This window comes from Mesoplodon densirostris, chromosome 19 (genome assembly GCF_025265405.1).
Source record: "Mesoplodon densirostris isolate mMesDen1 chromosome 19, mMesDen1 primary haplotype, whole genome shotgun sequence".
NCBI lineage: Eukaryota > Metazoa > Chordata > Mammalia > Artiodactyla > Ziphiidae > Mesoplodon > Mesoplodon densirostris.
In genome coordinates this window covers 11,726,189-11,750,211 of record NC_082679.1, presented here as the reverse complement: position 1 = coordinate 11,750,211, position 24,023 = coordinate 11,726,189, and the positions used below count along the sequence as shown (strand labels likewise).

The 24,023-nt window shown below is 47.7% G+C and overlaps 3 protein-coding genes across 4 annotated transcripts; 1 reads left to right on the top strand and 2 right to left on the bottom strand.

The window, feature by feature from the left end:
- Positions 1-420: 420 nt before the first annotated feature.
- On the bottom strand, positions 421-4,146 carry DMRTC2 (DMRT like family C2). Its single transcript, XM_060084728.1, has 8 exons — positions 3,923-4,146; positions 3,678-3,835; positions 3,319-3,395; positions 2,873-3,053; positions 2,598-2,724; positions 1,740-1,800; positions 1,409-1,583; positions 421-467 (listed from the first exon to the last, which is right to left on the bottom strand). The coding sequence occupies exons 1-8, from the start codon at positions 4,144-4,146 to the stop codon at positions 421-423; spliced, it is 1,050 nt and encodes a 349-aa protein (XP_059940711.1).
- A 5,344-nt stretch (positions 4,147-9,490) lies between these two features.
- Positions 9,491-11,400, top strand: LYPD4 (LY6/PLAUR domain containing 4). Of its 2 annotated transcripts, XM_060085087.1 has the most exons (4): positions 9,491-9,557; positions 9,984-10,127; positions 10,592-10,918; positions 11,198-11,400. In XM_060085087.1, exons 1-4 carry the CDS (start codon positions 9,491-9,493, stop codon positions 11,398-11,400), a joined length of 741 nt encoding a protein of 246 aa, XP_059941070.1. The 2 variants fall into 2 exon arrangements, with proteins under 2 accessions (XP_059941070.1, XP_059941071.1); XM_060085088.1 differs by lacking the exon at positions 9,984-10,127 and having other exon boundaries at positions 9,491-9,571; positions 10,567-10,918.
- Positions 11,401-12,820: 1,420 nt separating this feature from the next.
- On the bottom strand, positions 12,821-23,442 carry CXCL17 (C-X-C motif chemokine ligand 17). Its single transcript, XM_060085581.1, has 4 exons — positions 23,364-23,442; positions 16,438-16,518; positions 15,692-15,793; positions 12,821-12,918 (listed from the first exon to the last, which is right to left on the bottom strand). The coding sequence occupies exons 1-4, from the start codon at positions 23,440-23,442 to the stop codon at positions 12,821-12,823; spliced, it is 360 nt and encodes a 119-aa protein (XP_059941564.1).
- Positions 23,443-24,023: the final 581 nt, after the last annotated feature.

Genomic DNA, 24,023 nt, shown 5'->3' with positions numbered 1-24,023 from the left:
CATGAGTGCACAGGTATATACAGAATCACACGTCAAATAAATACCCTGGAACATGAACTCATGCAAAAATCTATTTAGATACTGGTTAACTTAAACTGCACAACTTTCTCTTTGTTGGGGATCTTAAAAGGTCCCAGGATCAGAGGAAGGTAAAAGAATATCCACCTTCAGCCAAGGAAATGGCCATGCTACAAAAGGAGCCAAAAGCTAACAAAGCACCTGAAAGCTTTAAAAAAAAGACTGAAGCTTGTACTACATTAAATTCCATGCACAAATCTGTAAGTAAAATACCAAACATGCAATGCCTGCAGGCTGTTGCCCCCCAACCCCAGTGAGGCCTCCACCTCTGGGCTTCTAGCTCAGGAGGGAGATGGACCCCATATGCCCAATATGCAGAGCCATGGAGGGGGCTGGACTGGGTCAGAGAGAGGGGACAACAGGCTGGAATCCTCTTTCTTCAGCAGGAGCTACAGACAGGAAGGAAGGGGTCAGGACCAGGTCACATCTGTTTCCCCTCCCAGCAAACCCTCTCTTTTTACCCCATCTAATCCAGGCCCATCTTTGTTCACCTGGACTATAGCAAACACTTCCTCCTCACTGATTTTCCCACTTCTGGTCTTGCCTCATCCAATCCTTCCATGACAGCCACCATACTTGTCTTTCTAGAGCTCAGGGATTCAGAATATGTCCCTTACTCAGAAACATTCCCTTGCTCCCCTTCATGGACAGGTGCTTGTCCAGATGCCCAAGCCTGGCATACCAGACCTCCATGATCAGAAGCCCCTCCATACTCATCTGCTTCTGTTCCAGCAGTCCCTCCAGTCCCACACAGCATGTCCAATGCACCATTTTGGACAGGAGAAATCTCAGCCTTCCCTCTCTGTCCCCATAAGTGTTTCTCATGCCTCAAGATTCCTCTAGTTCTCTCCAGGTTTGTCACTGAGCTTTCTGAAGGCATCCAGGTTTCCCAAATAGAACGGAAGCCCCTTGAAGGCAGTTATCAAATCTCCTTCCAGGCCCTTGTTACCTCTTCAGCCCCTCTCCAGACTTCAGCAGGCAGTTTGGGTCCAGAGAAAAAGCCTTGGGCTGGAGTCAGGAGAACAGGCTTTGCCACTGTCTTGCTATATGCCCTCAGGCAAGTCCCTACCTCTCTCAGGGCCTCACTTTCCTTGACATCAGGGCACTGGACATTTGCTTTTGAGTACGAAAAGGATAAAACAGATTCACTGAATAACTCTCAACTGTAATCCCAGGGGCTAGGTTGAAAAGCTTGGGGCCGGGGCCGGGGCCTGGGCCTGGGATCTTGAACTTGTGACTTCCTGATCTACTTGGTTAGTCCCTGCTTACTCCAGTACCTCCACTTCTCAGTCATGCCTATCCCATCCTCTCCTTTTAAGGAACAGGTTACCTGGTGGGCCACAGGGGTGGAGCAGGGAAATCCTGGCATGGTTGGAAGGACCAGAAGGGGTCAGGCGGGGAGCCTGAAACGAATCTTTCAGTCCCATAAGAGCCTCGGCTGCCTCTAGCTGCAGCTGCCATTCTGAGGGGTCAGAGGTCCAGGCCAGGTGAGAGGCTCCGGGGGCCTGCAAAGGAAAGGGAGAGAAGCAGACTGGGAATCCTCACTTCTGCCCACCCTCCAGGTGCTCCCTCTGCCCCTGGTTACTTCATTATCCCCTACTCGTCCCTTCCCCAAGCTCAACTTCCTCCCAGGGTCCTGGATCCCACTTCTTCCCCAGGACCTGTGGCTGCAGCAGAAGGGGGTCTGAGGTGCCACAGGGCTGAAGCATCAGAGTCGAGCACCTGGAAATAAGGAGAAAAGATGCCAGGGGGATTAAATATGGACGGACAGGTACACGTGGAAACAGGGGCAGGATTTTGCTATGTTCTGATCTGGGAATCTGAGTGCCTGCTGGGTCATTAGGCTTTGTGGCCTTGAGCAAGTCCCTTCCTCTGTCATGGCCTGCTTTGTTTTCTGTAAAATGAAAATATCTGTCAGCTTCTTCCTACCAGGGCTACTGTGAGGATTATGGGAAATAATTGGTGTCAGCTAAAAAAAAAAACAACTGACAAAACATCTAGAGGGATTGAGGTGACTGTTCCTGCCCTACCAGAGTCTGGTTTCCTTCCCTCCTAGTTCCCCAATCGCCATGGAACTTGAGGAGCAGTTTGGCCCACCTTTAGGAAGCTTTCTCTAATGGCCTCTGGCCTCTCTCCTAGGCCTCAGAGGCTCTTAGCATCATGTCGTCCCCCCTCCCGCCCCCACCTTCGGCAGGCAGTTCAACCCTATCTTATCTGTTTAAGTAGATTTAATAGCCACTATTTGTTTAAGGCCAGGGCTTGTGCTAGGTGTATCCCATATATTGTTGCTAATTCTCGTTATTACCAAGAAGTGGTAGTGTCTCCGATTTACTGACAGAAGAACAGGCTCAGAGAGGTAAAGACACTTGTGCCAAGGTTCACAGCTGGGCAATGGCAGAGCCAGGAGAGCTCTGCCGCACCCATTAGTCTGAGACCTTTTCTTCTTCTTTATCATCTACTATGGTATCCAGCACAGGGTTAGGCACATCATAAACACATATCTTTTTCTCCCTACTCACGTGTGGGGCAGGGTAGAGGGCCCTTGGGACTCTCCAGAAAGAGGAGCCATCAGTACTGGGCGAGATCCTGAGCAGGCTGGGAGGGGCCCACGAGTGGGCAGCCAGAGGGCAGTGCCACGGTCAAAGCCTAATGAGGGTAAGAGAATGCAGAGCGTATGCAGAGGTCACGGCTTGTCTTCCCTCTTCCTACCCTGTATCTTTTTCCTCTTGTCTTTCTGATACAGTGGTACCTAGTCATTCACGTATCTCTTGAATTAATGTTGGATTCATCTTACCAGGGAAAGGATGCAGAGGGACAGCAGGTTCTTGGCATAGCAAGCGGCACACCACTGGGGTTGGTACGGGAAGGCCTGGAGGCAGCCAGTGTCCAGTGGCCCAAGGGCCTGGAGGCACTGGAGTCCAGGGCAAAGGCAAGGCTTCTGGGAGACAGCTGAGCAGCAGAGGCCCCTGGGAGTTCTCCTGCAGGAAGCATAGGTTGGAGTCAGGTACAAGGCTGGAGAAGGAACGGGTATGTTCCAGATGTAGGTAGGACCCCAAAACTTTAGAGCTTGAAGGGCCATGAAATCCCAGCCCCTCTTTTTGTCCATGGAATAGAAGTGATTTGCCCAAGATGACACAGCAGTTCAGGGCTGGACCTAGAACCCGGGTGCTGAAGGCATAGAGGAAGGGATCTGGGCAGGGGCTAAGACAGGAGTCCCCTCAGGGCCCAGTTTTTCCTTACCTTCTCAGGGGGTGTCAGTGCCAGTGGGACTGCCCTATGGGGGGTCTGCGGCTGGGGTGCTGTGTTCTCCTTTCCAGCTGTGAGAGACCAGGGGGAGCTTTGGTGAGCTCTTTCTCCTGAGGGCCATCCCACTGCAACCCCAAGCTGAATTAGCTCCCTCTGTCCCATTTCTCCCCACAGACCTCACCGCATCCTCCCAACACTTCACCACATTTTATAGTTGGGGAGGCTGAGGCCCAGAGAATAGAAACACCCTGCCCCAGGTCACACAGCAATTCAGGGGCAGGACTGGGACTCTTTTTCCTACGTAGGCTTTCCCTGCCCACATTCCTGCCCTGGCCCTGGCCAGAGACACTCACGGTGGACCCCTGGTCGAGTGACTCCCTCCTTGAGGCGGCTGGGAGCTCTGGGAGGAGCCGCCCCTGTCCTCATCAGTCCCTGAGCCAGGTGCCGCTTCAGCTGCGCCTCCTCCTTCCTACGCAGGGCCACCTGGGCAGCCATGACCCTTCGGCGCTCCCTAAAGAGCGGGGTGGCGAGTCACAAGTCGAGTCAGCCGCCTTTTAGATGAGGCCCACCCTCTCCCTTCCCTGGATCTCATACGCACAAGATGAGGACACATTTGTGACACTCGCAAGCCTGAAAGAGGCAGAGGCGCTTGTGGCCCTTGAACTGGGCAGTGACACCGTGACTGCGGCAGCGGGCGCAGGTTGGAGAGCGACTGACAGCTGTCCTGGGGATGAGCTCCATGCCCTGGGGGGCTCTAGTCTCATCCCCTGTGGCAGCGTCTGAGGGGCAGTGCTGGACAGCAGGCATTTCATCGGGTTCCATGTATCTAGGGGCAGAAGTGGAGGGTCAGGGCGGACACGCGGGCCCTCTCCTGACCAGCCCTCTTGCCCCTGGGAGGCCACGCCTTAAGGATTTTTCCATTTCGCCCACTCCTGGACTCAGCTGTCACCCTTGAGTCTCCCCTGGCTTCCTCCTTCTTCACTTTCCTCAGGCATCATCCTTCCCAAGAACCTCTCTCCTCTTTCCTTTCTCATGTATCTTTCTTTTTTTTTCCTTTTTTTTTTTTTTTTGCTGTATGCGGGCCTCTCACTGTTGTGGCCTCTCCCGTTGCGGAGCACAGGCTCCGGACGCGCAGGCCCAGCGGCCATGGCTCACGGGCCCAGCCGCTCCGCGGCACGTGGGATCTTCCCGGACTGGGGCATGAACCCATGTCCCCTGCATCGGCAGGCGGACTCTCAACCACTGCGCCACCAGGGAAGCCCTCTCATGTATCTTTCGATCCAAACATTATTCTCCGCTCACGTGTTCCTTTCCAGGCAGAAACCCCAGTTTGGGGCACACTCGCGCACTCTCACGCCCCCTGCAGTTCTTACACCCGCCTTCCACCAACACCCCATTCCCACAGTTTCCCTGGCATCCTCTTCAACAGTTATCATCCTTCCCTCCTGCATTTATCCAATTCCCACACATAACGTTTATGCTTCCCTTTCAACTCTTAGCCTCACGTATGCCCTGCAATTCAATTCCCCCCCCGCAGCCCTTTTATTTTTTTTTTTTATTTTTTTTTTTTTTTGCGGTACGCGGGCTTCTCACTGCTGTGGCCTCTCCCGTTGCAGAGCACAGGCTCCGGACGCACAGGCCCAGCGGCCATGGCTCACGGGCCCAGCCGCTCCGCGGCATGTGGGATCTTCCCGGACCGGGGCACGAACCCGTGTCCCCTGCATCGGCAGGCGGACTCTCAACCATTGCGCCACCAGGGAAGCCCCAGCCCTTTTAATCAGACCACTCCCTTGCACCTCAGTACCTACATCCTTCTCATGGCTCCCTTGCCTCACTTTCAAGAACTATTTTCAAAAAAATAATAATTATTTTCATTCCTTCAGCAAAGGTTTACTGAGCCCCTTCCATGTGCCAGGCCCTGATCTAGGCCCAAAGCCCCCTCCCCACGGCCCAAATTCCTCTCTTGCACGCACACGCCTTCCAAACTAAGGCAAACCCTCGCCGTTGCTGCGCCCGGCCTTTACGAGCCTTCGCCCATTCCCAGCAAGCAGCCTCAAACCGCGCCCGCCACACCTCCCCGTGCATCTGTTCCTCGCGCGCACCCCCTTCTGCAGCTGTCCCCGTAAATGCTGGGCCCGCGGCCTCGCCCCGCTCCGGAGTCCCCGGGAGGCGGCGGGGTTCGGGGAGCGCGCCTAGGGGCCGCGGTGGGGGATGGGTGAAGGGGTCGCGAGGAGCGCTAGTGAGGAGGTGAAGGGATGTCTGGGGCGGGGAGTCTAGCGCAAGCCAGGGAGGGGAAGAGACGGGAGGGGCGGGGTGGCGTTCGCGTCGTCAGCCTGCGGTTACCACAGCCTCGAGCGGAGTCAGACTCAGGATGAGGCGAAAGGAGTTGGTGACGCAGTGGCGTGAGGAATGGCCTCGCTCGCGCCACTTTTCCCGCCCCTTCTTACAAGGACCAATGAGCTTCAAGCGGCGCCTTCTGCCGCTGAGGCGAGCGACCAGTGCGCTTCAAGAACCTTCCCTGACGGCCCGCCCCTTTACCTCCGGCCCGCTTCTCCTCGCGCCAGACTATCAGGCCAGCCAATAGCGCGTCGAGTTGAGTCTCGTGCCACTTCTCCCTCCTCTTGTGATTTGCCTTCCCAGACCGTTCTTTCCCTTTTTGGGCAGGTGGCCAATGGGGCGTCGAGTACCGCTTCCAGGCCTAGGCTGGCCCTGCCCCCCAAGGAACGGCTGCCCGGCCGCGCTCCCGCGCACGCGCAGTCTCATCCTCCGGCCCTGCAGGGACCGCGCTTGTTGAACGTTTGTCTTTGACTCTGTGCAGGTGGCTACTCTTCGCTGTGTGGACGCCCGTGTTTTCTCACTTCTCTCCCTCTGCCCCAACTCCCGATCTACCTTTCTCCTTTTATGTTCCCCACGCTGCGATATCCCTGTTTCCTTCCTGGGTCCCACCTTCTCACGCTGAGCCCCATTCCTTGTGTCTCTTATCGTCCGTGCTGGTGCTGATTTTCCTAATTCTGACTTTTTCCGTCTCTGAGAGCCTCTCTCTCTGCCTGTTCATCCTGCTGATTTTCGGAACCCCTTTCTCCACGTGCCTCATTCCCTCATAGCCTGGACCCCTGCCCCTCCCATCCCCCTCTTCGATTCCCGAGACGCTTCTGTGGTTTTTCTGTCTTTTTAGCCCTTTCCACCCTCTGTGTTCATCTTCCTCCCGGATTTCACCCCATTCTCGGGGCTCCACTCTCTAACTGTAGCCTTCTCTGCTCATCTCTACTAGACCCATCTCACGGTTTCCCTCCCCATTCTCTGTGGTGTCCCCTTTTCCCTATGCATTCCGCCCTGTCTCCTTTTCTCTCTTTGAGCCTCTAAGATTGTCTCCTCTCTCCCCTGAGGACCCGGTCCTTGTGCCCCACTCCTCATTTTTCTGCTGCTCCCAATTGTGCTTTCTCTGCTCCCTGCAAGGTTCCATTCCAACCGTTTGCTCCTCCTTCTCTGTGTGGTTTCTCTTTTGTAGGGATAGCATCGCCTCTGACCACTACTCCATCCCTTTTTCCTTGAGGATTTCATTCCACTCTTTTCTGGTTGTGTCCGTGCTTGTTCTCAGATTGCTGGGTCCCGTTGTTTTGCGTTCCCAGGCAGGTGTGTGCCGTCTTCTCTGCTTGGTCCAACTCCTTTGTTTGATCCTTTGTCAGCCTTCATTTCCCTTTCCTGTGTTCCATCTTTTCTGCTGGTCTTGGCCCCTTAGTTTGCCGCAGATTTCTGGGTTACAGATCCTGTGTCAGGTATTCTGGACAGAGAAGTGTGGCCGAAGTGACCTCTAGCTGGACTGCTGTGCAGGGGGGCAGTACTAGACGAAGTTGGAAAGGTTGTTTGGGGCCAGTCTGGGGGAGGAAGGGTGAGGGTGTGTTGGATGCTTTAATGCCAGCTAAAGCAATTGACATTGAACCTTTAGGTAGTGGAGAGAGAGATAGGGGGACCAACATTTTTGGAGAGCTTAGCTCTTGCCTGGCACTTTATACTAATAATCTTATTAATTTTCAACAATCACTCTATGAGATATATTACTAATATATTTTATAAATGAGTTCAATAAGATGCCCAAGATTACACAGCTAGACAGTGGAGAGGTAAAGATTCCAACGTTGGTCTGTCTTTGAGTCCAAAGTCTGTCAACTTTGTACAACCTACAGTGTTTTAGTTATTTCCAGTAATCCCCAGTTCCCCACTTTTATTCTCTAAGTGTTGCATAGGCACTCATTTTAGGTGGCAAATGCATATCTTTTAGTCTGTGTGTGTTCTTGCAAGATGTGTGGTGTTTTATGTGCGTGATGCTTCAATTTATGCGGATGACATTATTTACCATTTAAAATCATCAGCACTGTTTTTATGATCCATCCATGTGCATGTGATGCGTACATCTAACCAGTTGCTTCTAACTGCTGCATGATATTCCATGGTGTGCATCCCCTGCGTGTCGCATGTGCACTAGGTCTCAGGGAGGGACGCCCACATTGCCTCCAGCTCACTGTCACCACAATAATGCTACATTCTCATATGTGTTCCTTTGGAGTTGAAGGTGGAAATCTCTGTTATGTGTACCTAGGATATACCAGAGATGGCTCTTTGTAAACCTAATTTGACTAAGTATTGCCAGACTCCTCCCCACAATGAATGATACTTTGGGTCTGAGACACTGATCAGAACTCCTCCCTTCCTCAGGGTCCAGAAGAGGAGCCTATCCCTGGCCCCAACTACCCCATGAGCAGCAGTGCACAAGGGTCTCTGTAGCCCCACAGTCCTACCAATGCTCATATTTTTCCAGCTTTCCGATCCCTCGCCAGTGTGATAGATGCACATTTGGATACATTGTATTTCTCTGATTATTGTTGAGCTGGGGTGTTTCTTCACATGCTTGTTAGCCTTTCTGTTTTTTTTTTTTTTTTTTGAGATTGTTTCTTCATATGCTTGGTCCATTCCCCTGCTGGGGTTGCTCTCTTTTTCTTGTCAATTTGCCTGAGATCCTTGACCATTCTCATCGTTTTAAGACTCTGTATACGCTCTTCTTATGCCAATTTTGGCACTTCATATTATTTTAGAAATGTATCCACTTCATCTGGGTTTTCAAATTTATAAATGTAGAGTTGTTAATGACACTTTTATTATTCTTAGAACATGTGATGTCTGTTCGTTTTTATTTTTCATTCTGTATTTTATTTGCATCTTTTTTCTTGATTAGAGTTGCCAGAGAATTATCTTAGTAATATTGTCAAAGAATGAGTATTAGTCTTTTGTAATACTTTTTTGTTGTTTTCTATTTCATTGATTTCTGTCATCATCTTTATTTCTATCCCTTTTGGGGGGATGCTTTGTTGGCCCTTATATAACTTCTTGAGTTAATTCATAAACATTTTGTAATTCTTCTTGTTTCCTGATAAATGTATTTAAATTGTAAAGTTACTTCTGAATATTGATTTAGAAATCAGAGTCCCAAATTTTGATGTGTATTTAAAAAAACTTTTGATGTTGAAATGATTATTGGCTTACAAGAAGTTGCAAAAATTTTATATAGAGTCCCTTAAACCCTTCCTCCGGTTCCCCATAGGGACATTCTGTATAACTGTAGTATATGAGCAGGAAACTGACATTGGTACATTACTCTTAACTAACTTACAGGCCTTATTCAGTTTTCATCAGATTTTACATGCACGTGTGTGTGTGTGACATGTAGTATGTTTGCTATTATTCAGTTCTAAATACTTTTTAATTTCTTTTTCGAGTCAAGGGTTATTTAGTAATATGTGGGTTAACTCCTACACACACATTTGTTGTTCTGATCTCATTGTCTCTGGATGGAGAATAGCCTGTATAATAGTGATCCTTTGAATAAGCCCGTGTCCTCTGCTCAGCACCATGTTCAGTGGCAGAATCTAAGCAGGAGTGAAGAGTCAGGATTTGAGAAGCTAATGTGGGTTCGGGTTAGGTTGGAAGAGAGACTATGGAGATGGGAAGACCTGTGTCCCTGAAGGGCTCGGGGAGCCTATGTCGATGAAAATGACAATCAACTTTCTGCTCCAGAAACAGTGACCCAGAGGCTGACAAGAACTGAGCTTGAGACCTAGATTGAAGTTGGTTCCAGACTGAGGTCCAGCATCCAGGACCCAGACCCAGGACCATGGGACCTCAGCGTTTGAGCCCTGTGCAGCTGCTTTGTCTCCTAGGGGCCATTTCCACTCTGCCTTGTATGTCCTGTGGGGCTGGACGCTTAGGGACCCTCTTGGCTGCGATGGGAGGGCTGGATTCATGTCACTGGGGGAAGGAAAGCGGCATATCTGGGTCCCTCGGGAGACAGGGTCTGTGGAGGCTGAGCTCTTTTTTTTTTTTTTTTTTTTTTTGCGTTACGCGGGCCTCTCACTGTTGTGGCCTCTCCCGTTACGGAGCACAGGCTCCGGACGCACAGGCTCAGCGGCCATGGCTCATAGGCCCAGCCACTCTGCGGCATGTGGGATCTTCCCGGACCGGGGCACGAACCTGTGGCCCCTGCATCGGCAGGCGGACTCTCAACTACTGCGCCACCAGGGAAGCCCGAGGCTCAGCTCTTGATGGGCGGTTCGGGGCTGAGAAGGCCATGTGAGGGGCAGGTGACTGGAAGAACATTCTCTCTCTAGGGGCTGGAGCTCTTTTGTGTTATGAAGCAACATCTTCCCTCTTCAGAGCTGTCGGTCTCCATAACTGGCAGTGGCTTCTGATGAGGAGCATGGTGTGTGAACTGAATGAAGGCTGTGAGGAGACGCTGGTGTTCATCGAGACAGGTGAACGGGGGTGGCTTTGCTACATTTTGTTTGCTTGCTCTTCTGACCCCACCTCCATTCCTAGCACCCAGGGACTCTGGACTTGAGTTCCAGATATTTACCCCGTTATGTGTTTGGGAACAGCATCCAGACATCGGCAGGAGAGGGGCAGGACCCAGCTGGTTGTGGTGTGGGCTGGATAAGAGGGCAGAATGGAGGTGGACAGATCCCAGGAGGAGAGGGGGACTCTGGGAGAGAAGACAAGTTTGGGATACAGGGGAGAGATGAGCAGCCGAGCTCCTGCGGGGAGAAGAGTGAGGAGGGGCAGATGGGACGTGGCGAGTCTGAGCGGTGAGTGGGCAGTGGGGGAGGGGCAGAGTCGGTGATGGGGAAGCGTGAGCAGGAAGAGCAGGGGGTGGGCTGGGAGGTTGAACTGGGTGTGGCCAGCGACACTGATCAGAGCTCTGCAATCTTCTGTCCCGCAGGGACCAGAAGGGGAATTGTGGGCTTTAAAGGCTGCAGCCCAGCTTCATCTTACGCCCCGCAAGTCTCCTACCTCGTGTCACCGCCCGGATTGTCCGTTGCCGTCTATAGCCGTGTCTGCCGGACATACCTCTGCAATAACCTCACCAACATGGATCCTTTTGTGAAACTCAAGGCCGAGGCTCCTGAGACTTTAGCCTCTTCTTCCCGTAGTTGCCCAACCTGTGTGGGCGCGCACTCTGAGGACTGCCTCCCACAGTTTGTCACCACTGAGGCTTGCCCCAACACTGCTGCTGAGTGTTACAGTTCCACCTTAAAATTTCAGGCAGGTGAGAGAAGAGAAGCTTTCTTTCTCAGATGCCTGCTCTAGGCCTGCTGCCTTCCCATCTCTGAAGGAGGTGGGTGGGACTGAGGTCCCATGGTCCTGTGTCTGGGTCCTGGGGGATGGGGGTTGTGGCACATAATTCCAAGGAGGAGGGGAGAGGGTGCCTGGTACCTGAGTGTTTGGTGGGAGAGCAGGGGCCCTGGTTTGTGAGGGGTGTCTGGAAGGAGGGGTAGGATGTTTGAGTCTTGAAAGTGTCTCTGACTCCTTGCTCTCTTCCTTACAGGGTCTCTCAATACCACCTTCCTCCTCATGGGCTGTGCTCGTGAATACACCGATATTTTAGCCCACTTTCACCATATTGGCAGCATCAGAGTGACTGAGGCCATCAACATCTTAGAGAAGGCCCAGTTTGCTGGTGCAGAGCCCTCTCGTCGGAGACCTGCTTGGGGCGTCCTCTTAGGCCTTCTGTTTGCCTTCAGGGACTGACGATCTAGCTGGACCAAACACCCCTACCCCTTCACACAGCGAAATAAAGCTACAGAGTTGCCTTTCTGCTTTGTCCTGTGGTCCATGAGGGTTGTGGAGACCTGAAAGGTCTGAGGAGGGCCAGACATGTCCAGGGAGGCGGAGGGGAGGGGCAGGTAATGGGCAGTGCTTGCTGTGAAGTGAGCTGGGGGCTTGGGGAGCAGGATCATTGGTAAAGTGACAGAATCATGCCCAGTAAGCAGGAGAAACCTAAACTCTCCCCTTCTCCTCCTCCTCCTCCTGGGGACCTGAGTTCTAGCCTGGGTTCAGCCATTGACTTGGAGATCCTGGCCAAATCTTCTCCCTTTTTTGGGCTTCCATTTCCTCCCCTTTAAAATGAAGGCCTTGTAGGGAAGTCATAGGGATTATAAATTCAATTTGAGTAAAGTTTAAAACCATATATTTTATGGTAAAGCGCCTTTAACTTAAGATGGCCAAAGCACTGACACTGATATGATATATTTGCTGTAAAGAGAATTATAAGAGGTTTATGTTTCTGATATTAAAAATTACTTAATGAAGATTTGTTTCCATTAAGAAAAATAAAATGAAGGCCTTATGAATTAGAAGTGTGACTCATTGGTATGTGTCAGATACTGTGGTAGTATCTGGCTAGGTTTTTTTTTTTTTTGTGGTACGTGGGCCTCTCACTCTTGTGGCCTCTCCCACTGTGGAGCACAGGCTCCGGACGCGCAGGCTCAGCGACCATGGCTCACGGGCCCAGCCCCTACGCCGCATGTGAAATCCTCCCAGACCGGGGCACTAACCCATGTCCCCTGCATCGGCAGGCGGACTCTCAACCACTGCGCCACCAGGGAAGCCCCAAACCTATATTATCTTTAGTAAGACAATGTCTGATTCATTACTTTAACTTCTTTCTTTGCCCCACCTTGCTCTTACCTCAGAAAGGTTTGTTGAATGAGTAAAAGAATAAAAAGTTGGAAACTGGAGCGAGATTGAAGGTGGTGTTAGATAGAGGTGTGTGTATAATCTGGATTGAGTTTGGAATGAACAGGGTAAAGTGGGTTGTCTGGATTGAATGTGAGTTTCCAGACCCCATTTGAAAATGATTTTGACCTATTACATTTAAATATATTTATTGACTTTTGTTTACTACTTGTCTGGTTGTATTTAAGATCCAGTGGGACCAGCTAGGCAACCAGAGATTCCCGGTAAGTAAGTTAAAGCCTGGGTAAGGGGAGGCCCCAGGAAAAGACTGACAAGAAAAGAAGCCACTAGAGGGGGCAATAATCATGGGGAACATGCTTTTTGGGAGTGGGGACAGGGATGGGGAGCTTGAGGTGGGAGAAGAGCATCTTCTAGGTGCACTCACTGCCTTGTTGACAGAATGTTTTATCGGGACGGTGGGCTCTCAGAGCTCCTATAAGGGCAGAGCAAAACTTGCCAGCTGACATCGTCTGAGAAATTGCTGGTAGGCTCTGGAGGGTTTGGTTGGCTTCTTGTGGTGTCTTTGGTGTCCTAGGGTAAAAAGAAAAGGGAGAGACTACTGTTAAAAACATTTTTAGAATTTATTTTTTATGAGAGCTTTTAAAATGTTAAAAGAAAGACTCATCTAATGGAAAAAATTAAAATGAAAAAGTATGTCCAGTAAAAAGTTAAAGGATGCCCCAACCCCAGCTGCTACTCCTCATTCTGTAGAGCTAACTGTTGTTACTTGTTTGCTACATAGTTTTCCATACATTTTTGTATATAAACATAATAGTTCACTTTAAAAAACAAAATGAGGGGCTTCCCTGGTGGCGCAGTGGTTGAGAATCTGCCTGCTAATGCAGGGGACATGTGTTCGAGCCCTGGTCTGGGAGGATCCTACATGCCGCAGAGCAACTAGGCCCGTGAGCCACAACTACTGAGCCTGTGCGTCTGGAGCCTGTGCTCCGCAACAAGAGAGGCCGCTATAGTGAGAGGCCCGCGCATCACGATGAAGAGTGGACCCTGCTCGCCACAACTAGAGAAAGCCCTCGCACAGAAACGAAGACCCAACACAGCAAAAATAAATAAATTAGTTAAAAAACACACACACAAAATGAGCTTATCCTATACATATTGTTTTTGCTATGTTCCTTTAACAAATCTTTTATTATGGCACGTCTATGGAAGTCCTTAAGACTTAAATGTGCCGTTCAATAAGTAGTTACAAAGAAATATTCATGAAACTACTACCTAGGCCTGGAACTAGAATACTACCAGCAACCCTCCTCCTCATCTGATCACTATCCTCCCTCTCCCCCTCACAATGGTAATCCCCACTTTTGCAGTAAGCATTATTTTCTTTTCTTTATGGCTTTACCACCTACCTATACATTCCTATATAATTTAGTTTAATTTTGCCTTATTTTAAACTTTATGTATATTAAATCATGCTATAACTATTCTCTCTTATTTTTTTCTCTTTTACTCAACATTATGTTGCTTTATTATTGTTCATTCTCACAGATATATAATATTCAAATATACTACTACTTATTTATTCACTGACCAATTTTCAGTTTGGGATGGTTATAAACAATCCTGCTATGAAATCCTTGTTCATTTCTTCCAATGTACATAAGCAACATTCCTTTTGAGTACGGAATTGCTAAGAGTGGAGTTGCTTGGTCACAGAGATTAAACTTTAGTAGATAACTACCAGCACTTTCTCAAAATGATTTACCAATTTACACTCCCTTTAGCAGGAGATGATAGTTTCTCTGTTCTACTCTCTGACAATACATGGAATTATCAGACATTAAAATTGTTGCCAATCCTTGGGATTGACGTATATACACTAATATGTATAAAGTGGGTGACTAATAAGAACCTGCTGTATAAAAAAATAAATAAAACAAAATTCAAAAATTCAAAAAAAGTTGTTGCCAATCTTATGATGTGGAGTGATCTGGGTTTTTAAAAATAAATTTATTTATTTATTTTTGGCTGCGTTGGGTCTTCGTTGCAGTGTGCGGGCTTCTCATTGTGGTGGCTTCTCTTGTTGTGGAGCACGGGCTGTAGAGCGCAGGCTCAGTAGTTGTGGTGCACGGGCTTAGTTGCTCTGTGGCATGTGGGCTCTTCCTGGACCAGGGCTCGAACCCATGTCCCCTGCGTTGGCAGGCAGATTCTTAATCACTGTGCCACCAGGGAAGTCCCTCTGTTTGATTTTAACTCATATTTTCCCAGTTACTAGTAAGGTTGAGTGCCATTTCACATGTTTATTAGCTATTAGGATTTCTTGTCTCTGAAGTGCCTACTCAACTCTTTTGCCTATTTGTTGTGTTTCCTGCCTTCCTCTCATGGATCTATAGGAATTCCTTATCAGTCTGAATATTAATCCTTTATTGATATTAATATTTGCAGACATACCCCTACTCTTCTTCTTGTCATTTTCTTTTGATGACCAAAATTTCTTAATTTCAATAAAGTCAAATTTATTAATCTTTTCCTTTATGACTTATAATTTTTGTTACCTGTTTAAGAAATCCTTTCCTACCCCAAGGTCATGAATATAGTCTCCAATATTCCCTTGTAAGTTTGTCTTTCAAATTTAGACCTTTAATTCACTGACATTTATTTTTGTGATGGGCTTGAAATAGGGGGTCTCTGCACCTTTTATTCACTTACTATATTGTGGACATCTTTCCAATCAACATATAATGACCTACTTAATTATTATTATTATTATTATTTTTGCGTTACGTGGGCCTCTCACTGTTGTGGCCTCTCCCGTTGCGGAGCACAGGCTTCGGGCGCACAGGCTCAGCGGCCATGGCTCACGGGCCCAGCTGCTCTGTGGCATGTGGGATCTTCCCGGACTGGGGCACGAACTCGTGTCCCCTGTATCGGCAGGCAGACTCTCAACCACTGCGCCACCAGGGAAGCCCGCCAATATTCTTTTTATATGACATTTAATTATACCTAGACTAGGGAGGAATCACATATTGTTTGACACCAACACCGGTGTCATTGTCAGAGATCAATGACCAGGTCCCCAACAGCCCCATCTGCCTCCACTTTGATAAGCAATGGTATTCTATCATTAAGGAATTTGGTTAAGCCTCTCTAGTATTAGGAGAATTGCATTTTGCTTTTCTTTCTCTTCCTATTTCCCCACAAGTTAACACTGAGTACAAAGGGCTGAGAAGTGTGCTTATCCTGGTCTTCATTTCATTTCTCTTGTCTCTTCTCAACCCCTGCTTCAGCCCTAGTTGATTCCACAGAGTGACTGTGGTTTAAGGAAGGTCATTCTTTTGGAACTTACTGGTTTTCTTCACTCTGCCCTTGAAATGATCACAGGGACACGGCTTCTTGGGCAGCCCAGGCACTGCCATGAGTTTTCTTTTACAGGCTCTCAGGAACCAATCTGAAATAAGGGAGTTGCTGCTTAGAAGGGTTAATATGTTTGAGGCAGGACTTTACTTGCCATCTTCCTTGCCTCTAGATTCGTTTTCATACTGCAGTGGGTGTGGGAAAGGGTCAAAACACAGAACAGTGGAGATATCCAGTTATATGAGCACTAGGGTCTCTAAGTTGTTTGCCTGACCAGTATGGGCAAGGATTTGGTGGCAGGTTTGGAGGAGGCATCAGGGTATCATTAGGGAGACTGAAAAATAAGGAATAAGACCTAGGTGTCTGCCTTTTAGTGGCTGCTTTACCTCAAGCAAGCCGTTTTGCCTCTCTGATTTCAGTCTACCTGTGAGTAAAATAAGGTTGAGAATGGCATCCAGGAAAGACTTGGAAGGCAGCCCTGGGTTGTTGGGGAAAAGAGGGTAAGGGAGAGGGGGCAGCCAGAGATTCAGCCAGCTCCCCTTTGGACCTTGGAGGAGTCCAGCTCTTGCCTAAGACTCAGAAAGAAAATAAGTGTTGGTGCTGCATGTGATGGTCTTGTGGAGAGGGGAGAGGATGAGGTCAGCTCAGATAACATCTGCTCTGGTCCCAGAGGGACTCAAGGGAGCAAGTTGGGATCTGATGGTGCATCGCTGCTGTTGTCGATACTGGATTACTGACCTTTGCACTCACATTCTTGGCCTCCGTCCTGGAGCCACCTCCCAGAAGGCTGGCGTTGGTCCCTATGGCCTCTGGCAATCCCTGTGGGAAGGAAACTGGTCACTTCCAGTCACTGGAAAGGGAAGGGGCCAAGAGAATTGGTCCCCCATCATCGTGCTACCGAGGTCAGCATAACTCCATTGCTCTTCCTTTTTACTCAGGGATCTAGGGTGCTTCAAGAGAGGAGTATTTTAAATGGATAAGGAATTGAGGTTTAAAATCTGGCCTAAAGAAAAGCTTAGCTGGAGGCAGGTGGAGAAAGAATGGCTTCTGGATGGAAGAGAGGACCATAGGTAGGGGTTAATCAACACCTTACAACCTCCCCCCATTAAGATCCCCCCCTACACACATTAAAATCCTCATGACCTAAGGAAGGAGAGCAAGGAGTAGATTATTCCATAAACCAGTCAGGAGCTTCACCGGACCTCCACCTTCGGATGTATTTGAATCCATAATCCCAGTTCAACTATAAGAGGATGGTATTTACCTTTGTTCCTCTGCAACAAATCCATTCCTCTTTTGGCCTCTATTCAAGTCTGTCTTACCACCTGATGCTATCTTATTCCCATTTTGTGATACCTAAAATATTTTTATGACAATCAAGTATGATGGTTTATAGAGATTCTTGAGCTAGAACTGGGTCCAGATGATGCTTCCTCTGTACAGGAGTTGCTCATATTTCCTGCCAGAATTAATTACGGTTTCCCATGTTTCCCCATCACATTCGAATACAGCTCTATCCTTGCACAGTTATAGTTTGTTGTTTGAAATGTGTTGTGGACTGAACTTTGGCCCCCTAAAACTCATTGAAGCCCTAACCCTTAATAACTCGGAATGACTGTATTTGAGGATAGGGCCTTTAAAGAGATGATTAAGTTAAAATGAGGCCCCGATGGTTGGGCTCTAATCCAATCTGACTGGAGTCCTTATAAGGAGAAGAGACTTGGGCACACAAAGAGACACCAGGCATGTACATGCACAGAGGAATGACCAGGTGAGGAAATAGCAAGGAGATGGCCATCTGTAAGCCAAGGAGAGAGGCCTCAGAAGAAACCAAAGTTGCTGACGCATGGATCTTTGACTTCCAGCCACCAGAATTGTGAGAAAATAAGTTGCTGTTGTTTAAGCCTCCCAGTCCGTGGTATTTTGTTATGGCGGTCCTAGCAAACTAAAAATTTTTCTTCCTCACTAGACTCTGAATCAATGGCTCAGTGGTCATTCAGCTACATGGCTCGTGACACATGGTAGACATGTGGTAAATGTTTGTTTGATAAGCGGAGGAACAAGGTGTCCAGAGAGGGCCCTTAGAGCAGCATCCGGTTCAATCCCGCTCTCCTATTTCCCAGACTCTTTCTGCCCTCCTGCCACACAGATGAAGGGTGTTGCATCATTTCTCCAAGTGCTGGTTTCCAAGTGTTTTCATGTGCTATTTAGAGTGGCGTTAAAGTAATTTCAACGGGCATAACCCCAGCTGTCTAAACTTTTCTACTATATCACTGTCACCTGACCTCTACTTCTGGTTCCAGAGAAAAGCCACAGAATATTAGAGCCAGAAGGAAACTTGGAGATTATTAGTGGAACCCCTTCACTGAGAAGTTTTTCTTTTTCGTTTTTAATGCAATATAACTATATTAGAGAAAATGTGTAAAGTAAAAATGAAGAAATCTTTACCCTTATTAGCTGTTGCAATTTGGGTGTGTTTCCTGCATATAATTTTTTAAAAAAATTACTTATTTAATTTATTTATTTTTGGCTGCGTTGGGTCTTTGTTGCTGCCCGTGGGCTTTCTCTAGTTGCGGCGAGCGGGGGCTACTCTTTGTCGTGGTGCGCGGGCTTCTCATTGCAGTGGCTTCTCTTATTGTGGATCACGGGCTCTAGGTGTGCGGGCTTCAGTGGTTGTGGCACGCGGGCTCAGTAGTTGTGGCTCACGGGCTTAGTTGCTCCGCGGCACGTGGGATCTTCCTGGACTAGGCCTTGAAACTGTGTCCCCTGCACTGGCAGGTGGATTCATAACCACTGCGCCACCAGGGAAGTCCCTGCATATAATTTTTTAATGAAGTGATAACCATAGTATATGAGCCAATTTCTTTTTTTCACTTTATAAGCTTGTTCCTGTGTTTTCCTACAACATTTATAACAGACATTTTGAATGACTGCATAACACTCTCAAGTATATGTGTTTCTGATTATTTAACTCTTCTCTCATTGCTGAATATTTAGATTGTTTTATTTTTGGAGATTGATAAATTTCTTTGTGCTTGTAACTGTCTTCCAAATGTTGGATTGCTGCCTTGGGCAAGGTTTCCCCAAATGGAATTACTGGGTCAAAAGTTATGAACAGTTTTATGTTTCTTGATATCATTACCAAGTTGTTTTTAAAGCATTGTACTGATTAACTAAATCACCATCTCTTTTATTTTCAGGTGAGAAAACTGAGGCCTAGAGAGAGCAAATGAAATGCCCAAGTTCACAAAGGTAATGGTGACACACCTGGAGCTAAAACCTTGGTCCAAGGCTCGTCTGCTGTTCTTTCTGCAGCCCTACATGACCCTAACTTCACGGTGTAACTGAAAATGAAGGTGTTACTATAATATTATGTCCTCCAAGTGTCAGTCAGACATTTTTGGACCACCTTATTGATTTTTGCTATAAATTATACCACCTTTTCTACTATTCACTTGATACTTTTTTCTAAATAAATTTAATTTACATAAGAGCTTCATCCTATGCAATGTTATCTGTGAGATTATGGGTTTGATACATGCTTAGATTGTTCTTCTAACATGCACTAAAATAAACATATAACTATTAAAGTAAAAGCTTACTTCTGTTCTACGTAAAATCAGCTTTGGATAATATTAATACAGTAGAATAGCATGGGCTTTATATCCAGGCAGACCTGGGGTCAACTGTTTGCTCTGTCAGTTAACTCTGTAGTCTGGGAGAAGTCACTTAGCTTCTACGATCTTTGGTTCTCTGGTTTGTAAAGAGTGGATATTAGTATCCACCTTGCAGTGTTGTTAGGAATAAAGGAGCTACTGGGGCCTGGTGCCCAAGTAGGTGCTCAGTACCCAATGGGTATTATTGTGGTTATTATTGCAGACTTCTAGTTATTTCCCAAAGGGAGTGTCTATGCTGGAGTATTAGGCTTACTGCTTTTTGCTGACTTGTCTGTGTAAAGAAGTTACTTCCACTTGTTAGGTTTTGCAGTAGCTCTGTTATTATTTTGACTTCTCATTTCCACTACTTACTAGCATTGTGATTTTGGACAAGCTGCTTACCTTTTCTGTGCCTCATTTACATAATTTGTATTGGGTCGGCCAAAATGTTTGTTCGGGTTTTTTGTAACATCTTACCCGAATGAACTTTTTGCCCAATCCAATAAAACGGGGCTAAAAAAAGTACATTGGTGTGTGTATGCACACATCTGTCCACCAGAGGGCCTAGACGCAATAGCCCTAGTAGCCATGGGCAATACCTAAGTGCCCAAGGTTTGTGAATATCGTTCCCCCATGAAAGGAACCAGGGCTCCGTGGACAAATGGATGACTCCAGGGCTGCGGAGGGGAAGTACAAGATGAGCCTGGAACATCTCGTGGTGTGAGAAAGTCAGGAACTGCTAAAGCAATGACATGTCAAAAAGACACCATAGCCACCTGGAGCTCAGTGGCCAGCTTTGGGACAATGTGAGCACCGTGGTGAATAAGGATAGTAATAGATTATAATCCACAAATATCCCCAAGTCTTTACTTATAAAAATAAATAATGGAATACCTAAATAAATGGGAGAGAAGGAACAGCTCCTTCTTATAGTAGAATCTTAATTAATAAACGTAGAGGGAATGATGGGAGTAGAAAATCACTGCTTTGCTAAGACTCTATAATACCTGTTGTAGGCAAGAATCATCAATGGATTTTAAAAATTAACGGGCAAAAATATGATGAGAAGAAACAGGCTATTTGCATAGTCGCAAAGTATCTCTCCACAGGATACTTATTAACTACAATGAGAAGATAGTACCTTTATGGACACCACCTTACCCAGTGTTCAAACGCAACATCACCCATCATGAGAGATCTTGTTATCGTGGGCCTTCTGATGTGCTGTGCTGAGAGGGCAAGTATCGCTTCTGTGGTATCAGTGCCAGAAATGCATAATCTGAATTTAGTCATGAGGAAACATCCCATAAGCCCAAATTGAGGCACATTCTACAAAATAACTGACAGTATTCTTAAAAATGTCAGGGTCCTGAAAGACAAGGAAAGCTGAGAAAGTGCCTAGATTGGAGGATACCAGGAGTGATGATGCCTTTCTTCAGTGTAGGATCCTGGATTGGATTCTGACCAGGAAAAGGACGTCAATGGATGATTAGCAAATTCTGAAAATTTGTACATTAGTTAATAGATTGTATCATTGCTAATTTTCTGGTTTTGATAATCATATTATGGTTATATACGGTGTTATTTGAAAAAAACTGGGTGGGGTTTTTGGATCTATTGGAACTCTGATTCTTTTCACAACATTTTTAAGTCTGAAAAATGAAAAGTTAAAAATAAAAAAGTACACTACATTTCTGTGAGGACACAATGAAGTAGTATGTATAAGTGCTTAGGAGAAGCCAGCCACATGGAATTGTTTAACACATGGGAGCTGTTTATTATAAATAATTGTATAATTAATAAGTAAAATCTTACAAGGAATGAGTATTCTATTATTGTAAGTAATTTATTTCTTAACATTGTCATGGGTTCTCTTTTTTTTTCCCTCTTCCCTGTGAAAAGCATATTAAACATGTATGTGGTTATTTGAAGAGATAAAGCAAGATCAGATTTTATTTGGAGAATTTTGGGGTGGGAGGGCCGTGTAGTGTTTTATTTCTTCTCGCCAGACTTGGTCCAGCATTGCAAACTCCCTTTGCCTGGGAAACAAGAATTGAGCCCGGCCACCACCGGTCCCCTCTGGTTTGTAATTGTGCCAACTGGCAGCTCAGTGAGTTTTCCCCAACTCATTGCCTTTTTGCCTTAGTAGCTACTTTACTCACCTGATTGACTGAACCCTTACTAAGTTCACATTATCAATCGTTGACTCGTTAGAACAGTTGCACACGCTAAGTGGTATTTTATTCATTTTAAGAAGATAAAACTGAGGCTGAAAAATGTTAAGCATCTTGTCCAGGATTTCAAAGTAAGTGATGGAGCCAGGATTTGGATCGCGGTTCCCCTCAATTCAAGTCTGAGTCTCAAGGTCCAGGTGAGTCTAAACGTGTCGCCATGTTTGAGAATTATTGGTAGAGAGCAGTGGCCCCACTGGGCAGTGGTTCCCCCTCCAGGGGACATTTGGCAATGTCTGCAGATATTTTTGGCTGTACGAACTGAGCGGGGCAGGGTGGGAGGGGAGAGACTGCTCTTGGCTTCTAGCAGGTGGAGGCCACGCAGATGTTGTTAAACAGGTTACAAAGCACAGAACAGCCCCCCGTCCTCACAACAAGGAATTATCCAGCTCTAATGTCAGTGGGCCTGCTATGAAACGCGGGTGTCGATTCTCCTAAGGGCAACATTTTGAGCTCAGAAACCTGAGGATTTATTCTTTCACTTTGCAAATATTTACTGAGCACCGTGCGGGATAGTGTGAGGGATGTGGAAACAATACAGCAGATTGTGCCCGAGGGGAGGCTACAGTGTAGAAGGGCAGGGGTGGAGGTGGGAGAGGCACACCAACACCTCAGCTTAAGGGAGAACATGAAAAGCGCAGAGAGTCGAGTTAGGGTTGAGCTTGTTCACAGGCAGGAGGGCTCCCGTGTGGTCCTGGGACGAATCAAGGGAGGCTGTGGGAGGAGGGGGCGTGGGGTGGGTTTTGTGAGCGAAGCTGAGCTGGTGGGAAAGCGCAAGAGCAGCTCGGGAGCAGCCCGAGGCCTCGCTGAGTGGAGCACAGAGCACTTAGTGCGCGGAGGGGTGGACTGCAGCTTGGAATCCAGGCCGAGGACTCTGGCCTTGGTGTCTGTCCTAGTGGTGGAAAAGCCTTCCCTTCCAGAATGGTGGTCTAGGCCCCAGGGCCGGGGGGCCCAGCAGCTTCCAGAGAGCTCTCTCTATAAGGGAGGGAACGTTGGAAATGGGGGTGGAGTAGGGAGAACTCCTGATTTTAGGACAGAGTTGATGCTCAGTATATAACAAAGCTATTTCACCTCAAAGTAGCCCTTGGGGAGATGTTCCCCTCGAGTGCAGACCTAGGTCGGGATGAGGCCTCTTCCGCACAGCTGTTCTGCTAAGGGCTAGGCCACTTCAGCTGTAGTGAAAAGTGGAGCCGATTCGGAACCCCTAACCCAGGGTCTGCTTCCCAAAGGTGAGCTGTTCAAACAGGGCTTGGCGTGGCTACAGTTTCAAACATGGGTACTACCTGGTGGTGTGATTTTTCTAGTTTATCACCATACCATGAAATAGCATTAAAAATTGTTGGGGCACATCTGGGGCACTGTAAAGAATACGGTCGAGGATGACTTATTGTCTGTGGTTGTACAGTTGCCTGCAACACCCTCCCACCACTGCCTCCGAGCCTGGCCCTGGGGACATTCATGACTCTCTAGAACAGGGACTGGGGGGCAGGTGAGGCCGCTAATCTTTGTTGGGCCATTCTTGTTTTCTCCCCCGCCAGCTACAGTTGCAGACACTTCCATACACACGGGCTTCTTTAACTCTCACAACACTCTTTGGATTTATGTACAGTTCTTTCCTTTTGTAAGTGAGGAAACGGGCACTGAGACAGGCTAACTTGCTCCTAATCCCTGAAACCTAAAGGGGCTACATTTTACTGCATGTGTGGTCATGTTCTTTTCTGTTTTGCCATGTTTCTCCCCCCTCTTTATCTTTCATAGAAAAAAAAATTTTTTTTACCTGGATTTGAGCTGCTGTGGACCGTGGACACCAGCATTAGTGGCAGCAACAGAAGGAGGGAAGAGATTAGAACTTTCATTTCAACTGTTGGTGCTGCTGCGCGTTGCTTGAAGAGTGTGGAAGGTTCCCAGTGAGAGGGTCCCGGGTTCTTGGAGTGGCTCAGGCCGTGCGTGGTACGTGGCCTGGGGGTCTGCGCTTTACTCCCAGGCCAGTGTTTCCGTTAGAGGGTGAGAATGGCCAAGTGACGCTGGTCTCATCAGGTAACTGGACCGTGTGATTTATGGGAATCTGGAAGGTAAAAGTGGCCAATGAGAAGGAGTGAAGCCTATTCTTGGGAACATGAGAGGGTGACCGATAACTTGGCAGCAGTTCTCAGCCCCTCCCCTCCTCCCTCCCGCCTCTCTACCCCCGCAATGTGCTATGATTTCTTCCCCAAGTCTTTTTCCTTGTTTGAGTTTCCTTATACATGTGAGTGACATTTTCTAGCTGAGTATCTGGCGGGAAGGAGAATGCTAAGGGCAAAGAGAGAGTCACACGCCGTGTTTCCCCTCTGTCCTCCCCACTCCCGTCCTTGGATCAGCAATAGCAGAGTTGTTGTCTGGGAAGTTGCCGTGTCCCCACTGTTGACAATTTCCTCCAATTCTGTGGCCACATCAGGAG

What these genes read in the sequence shown, in the direction of transcription:
- DMRTC2 (XM_060084728.1), bottom strand. Translation starts at nt 4,146, where the DNA reads ATGGAACCCGATGAAATGCCTGCTGTCCAGCACTGCCCCTCAGACGCT. An exon ending in CACTGACACCCCCTGAGAAG is followed by an intron (nt 3,054 to 3,318) that starts GTAAGGAAAAAC and finishes TTCCTGCAGGAG; the next exon opens with AACTCCCAGGGGCCTCTGCT. An exon ending in CCCTCTGCATCCTTTCCCTG is followed by an intron (nt 2,725 to 2,872) that starts GTAAGATGAATC and finishes TACCCTCATTAG; the next exon opens with GCTTTGACCGTGGCACTGCC.
- LYPD4 (XM_060085087.1), top strand. Translation starts at nt 9,491, where the DNA reads ATGGGACCTCAGCGTTTGAGCCCTGTGCAGCTGCTTTGTCTCCTAGGG. An exon ending in GGCCATTTCCACTCTGCCTT is followed by an intron (nt 9,558 to 9,983) that starts GTATGTCCTGTG and finishes TTCTCTCTCTAG; the next exon opens with GGGCTGGAGCTCTTTTGTGT. An exon ending in CACCTTAAAATTTCAGGCAG is followed by an intron (nt 10,919 to 11,197) that starts GTGAGAGAAGAG and finishes TCTTCCTTACAG; the next exon opens with GGTCTCTCAATACCACCTTC.
- CXCL17 (XM_060085581.1), bottom strand. Translation starts at nt 23,442, where the DNA reads ATGAAAGTTCTAATCTCTTCCCTCCTTCTGTTGCTGCCACTAATGCTG. An exon ending in CCAAGAATGTGAGTGCAAAG is followed by an intron (nt 15,794 to 16,437) that starts GTCAGTAATCCA and finishes CCCTTATTTCAG; the next exon opens with ATTGGTTCCTGAGAGCCTGT. An exon ending in GGGCAGAGTGAAGAAAACCA is followed by an intron (nt 12,919 to 15,691) that starts GTAAGTTCCAAA and finishes TTTTTACCCTAG; the next exon opens with GACACCAAAGACACCACAAG.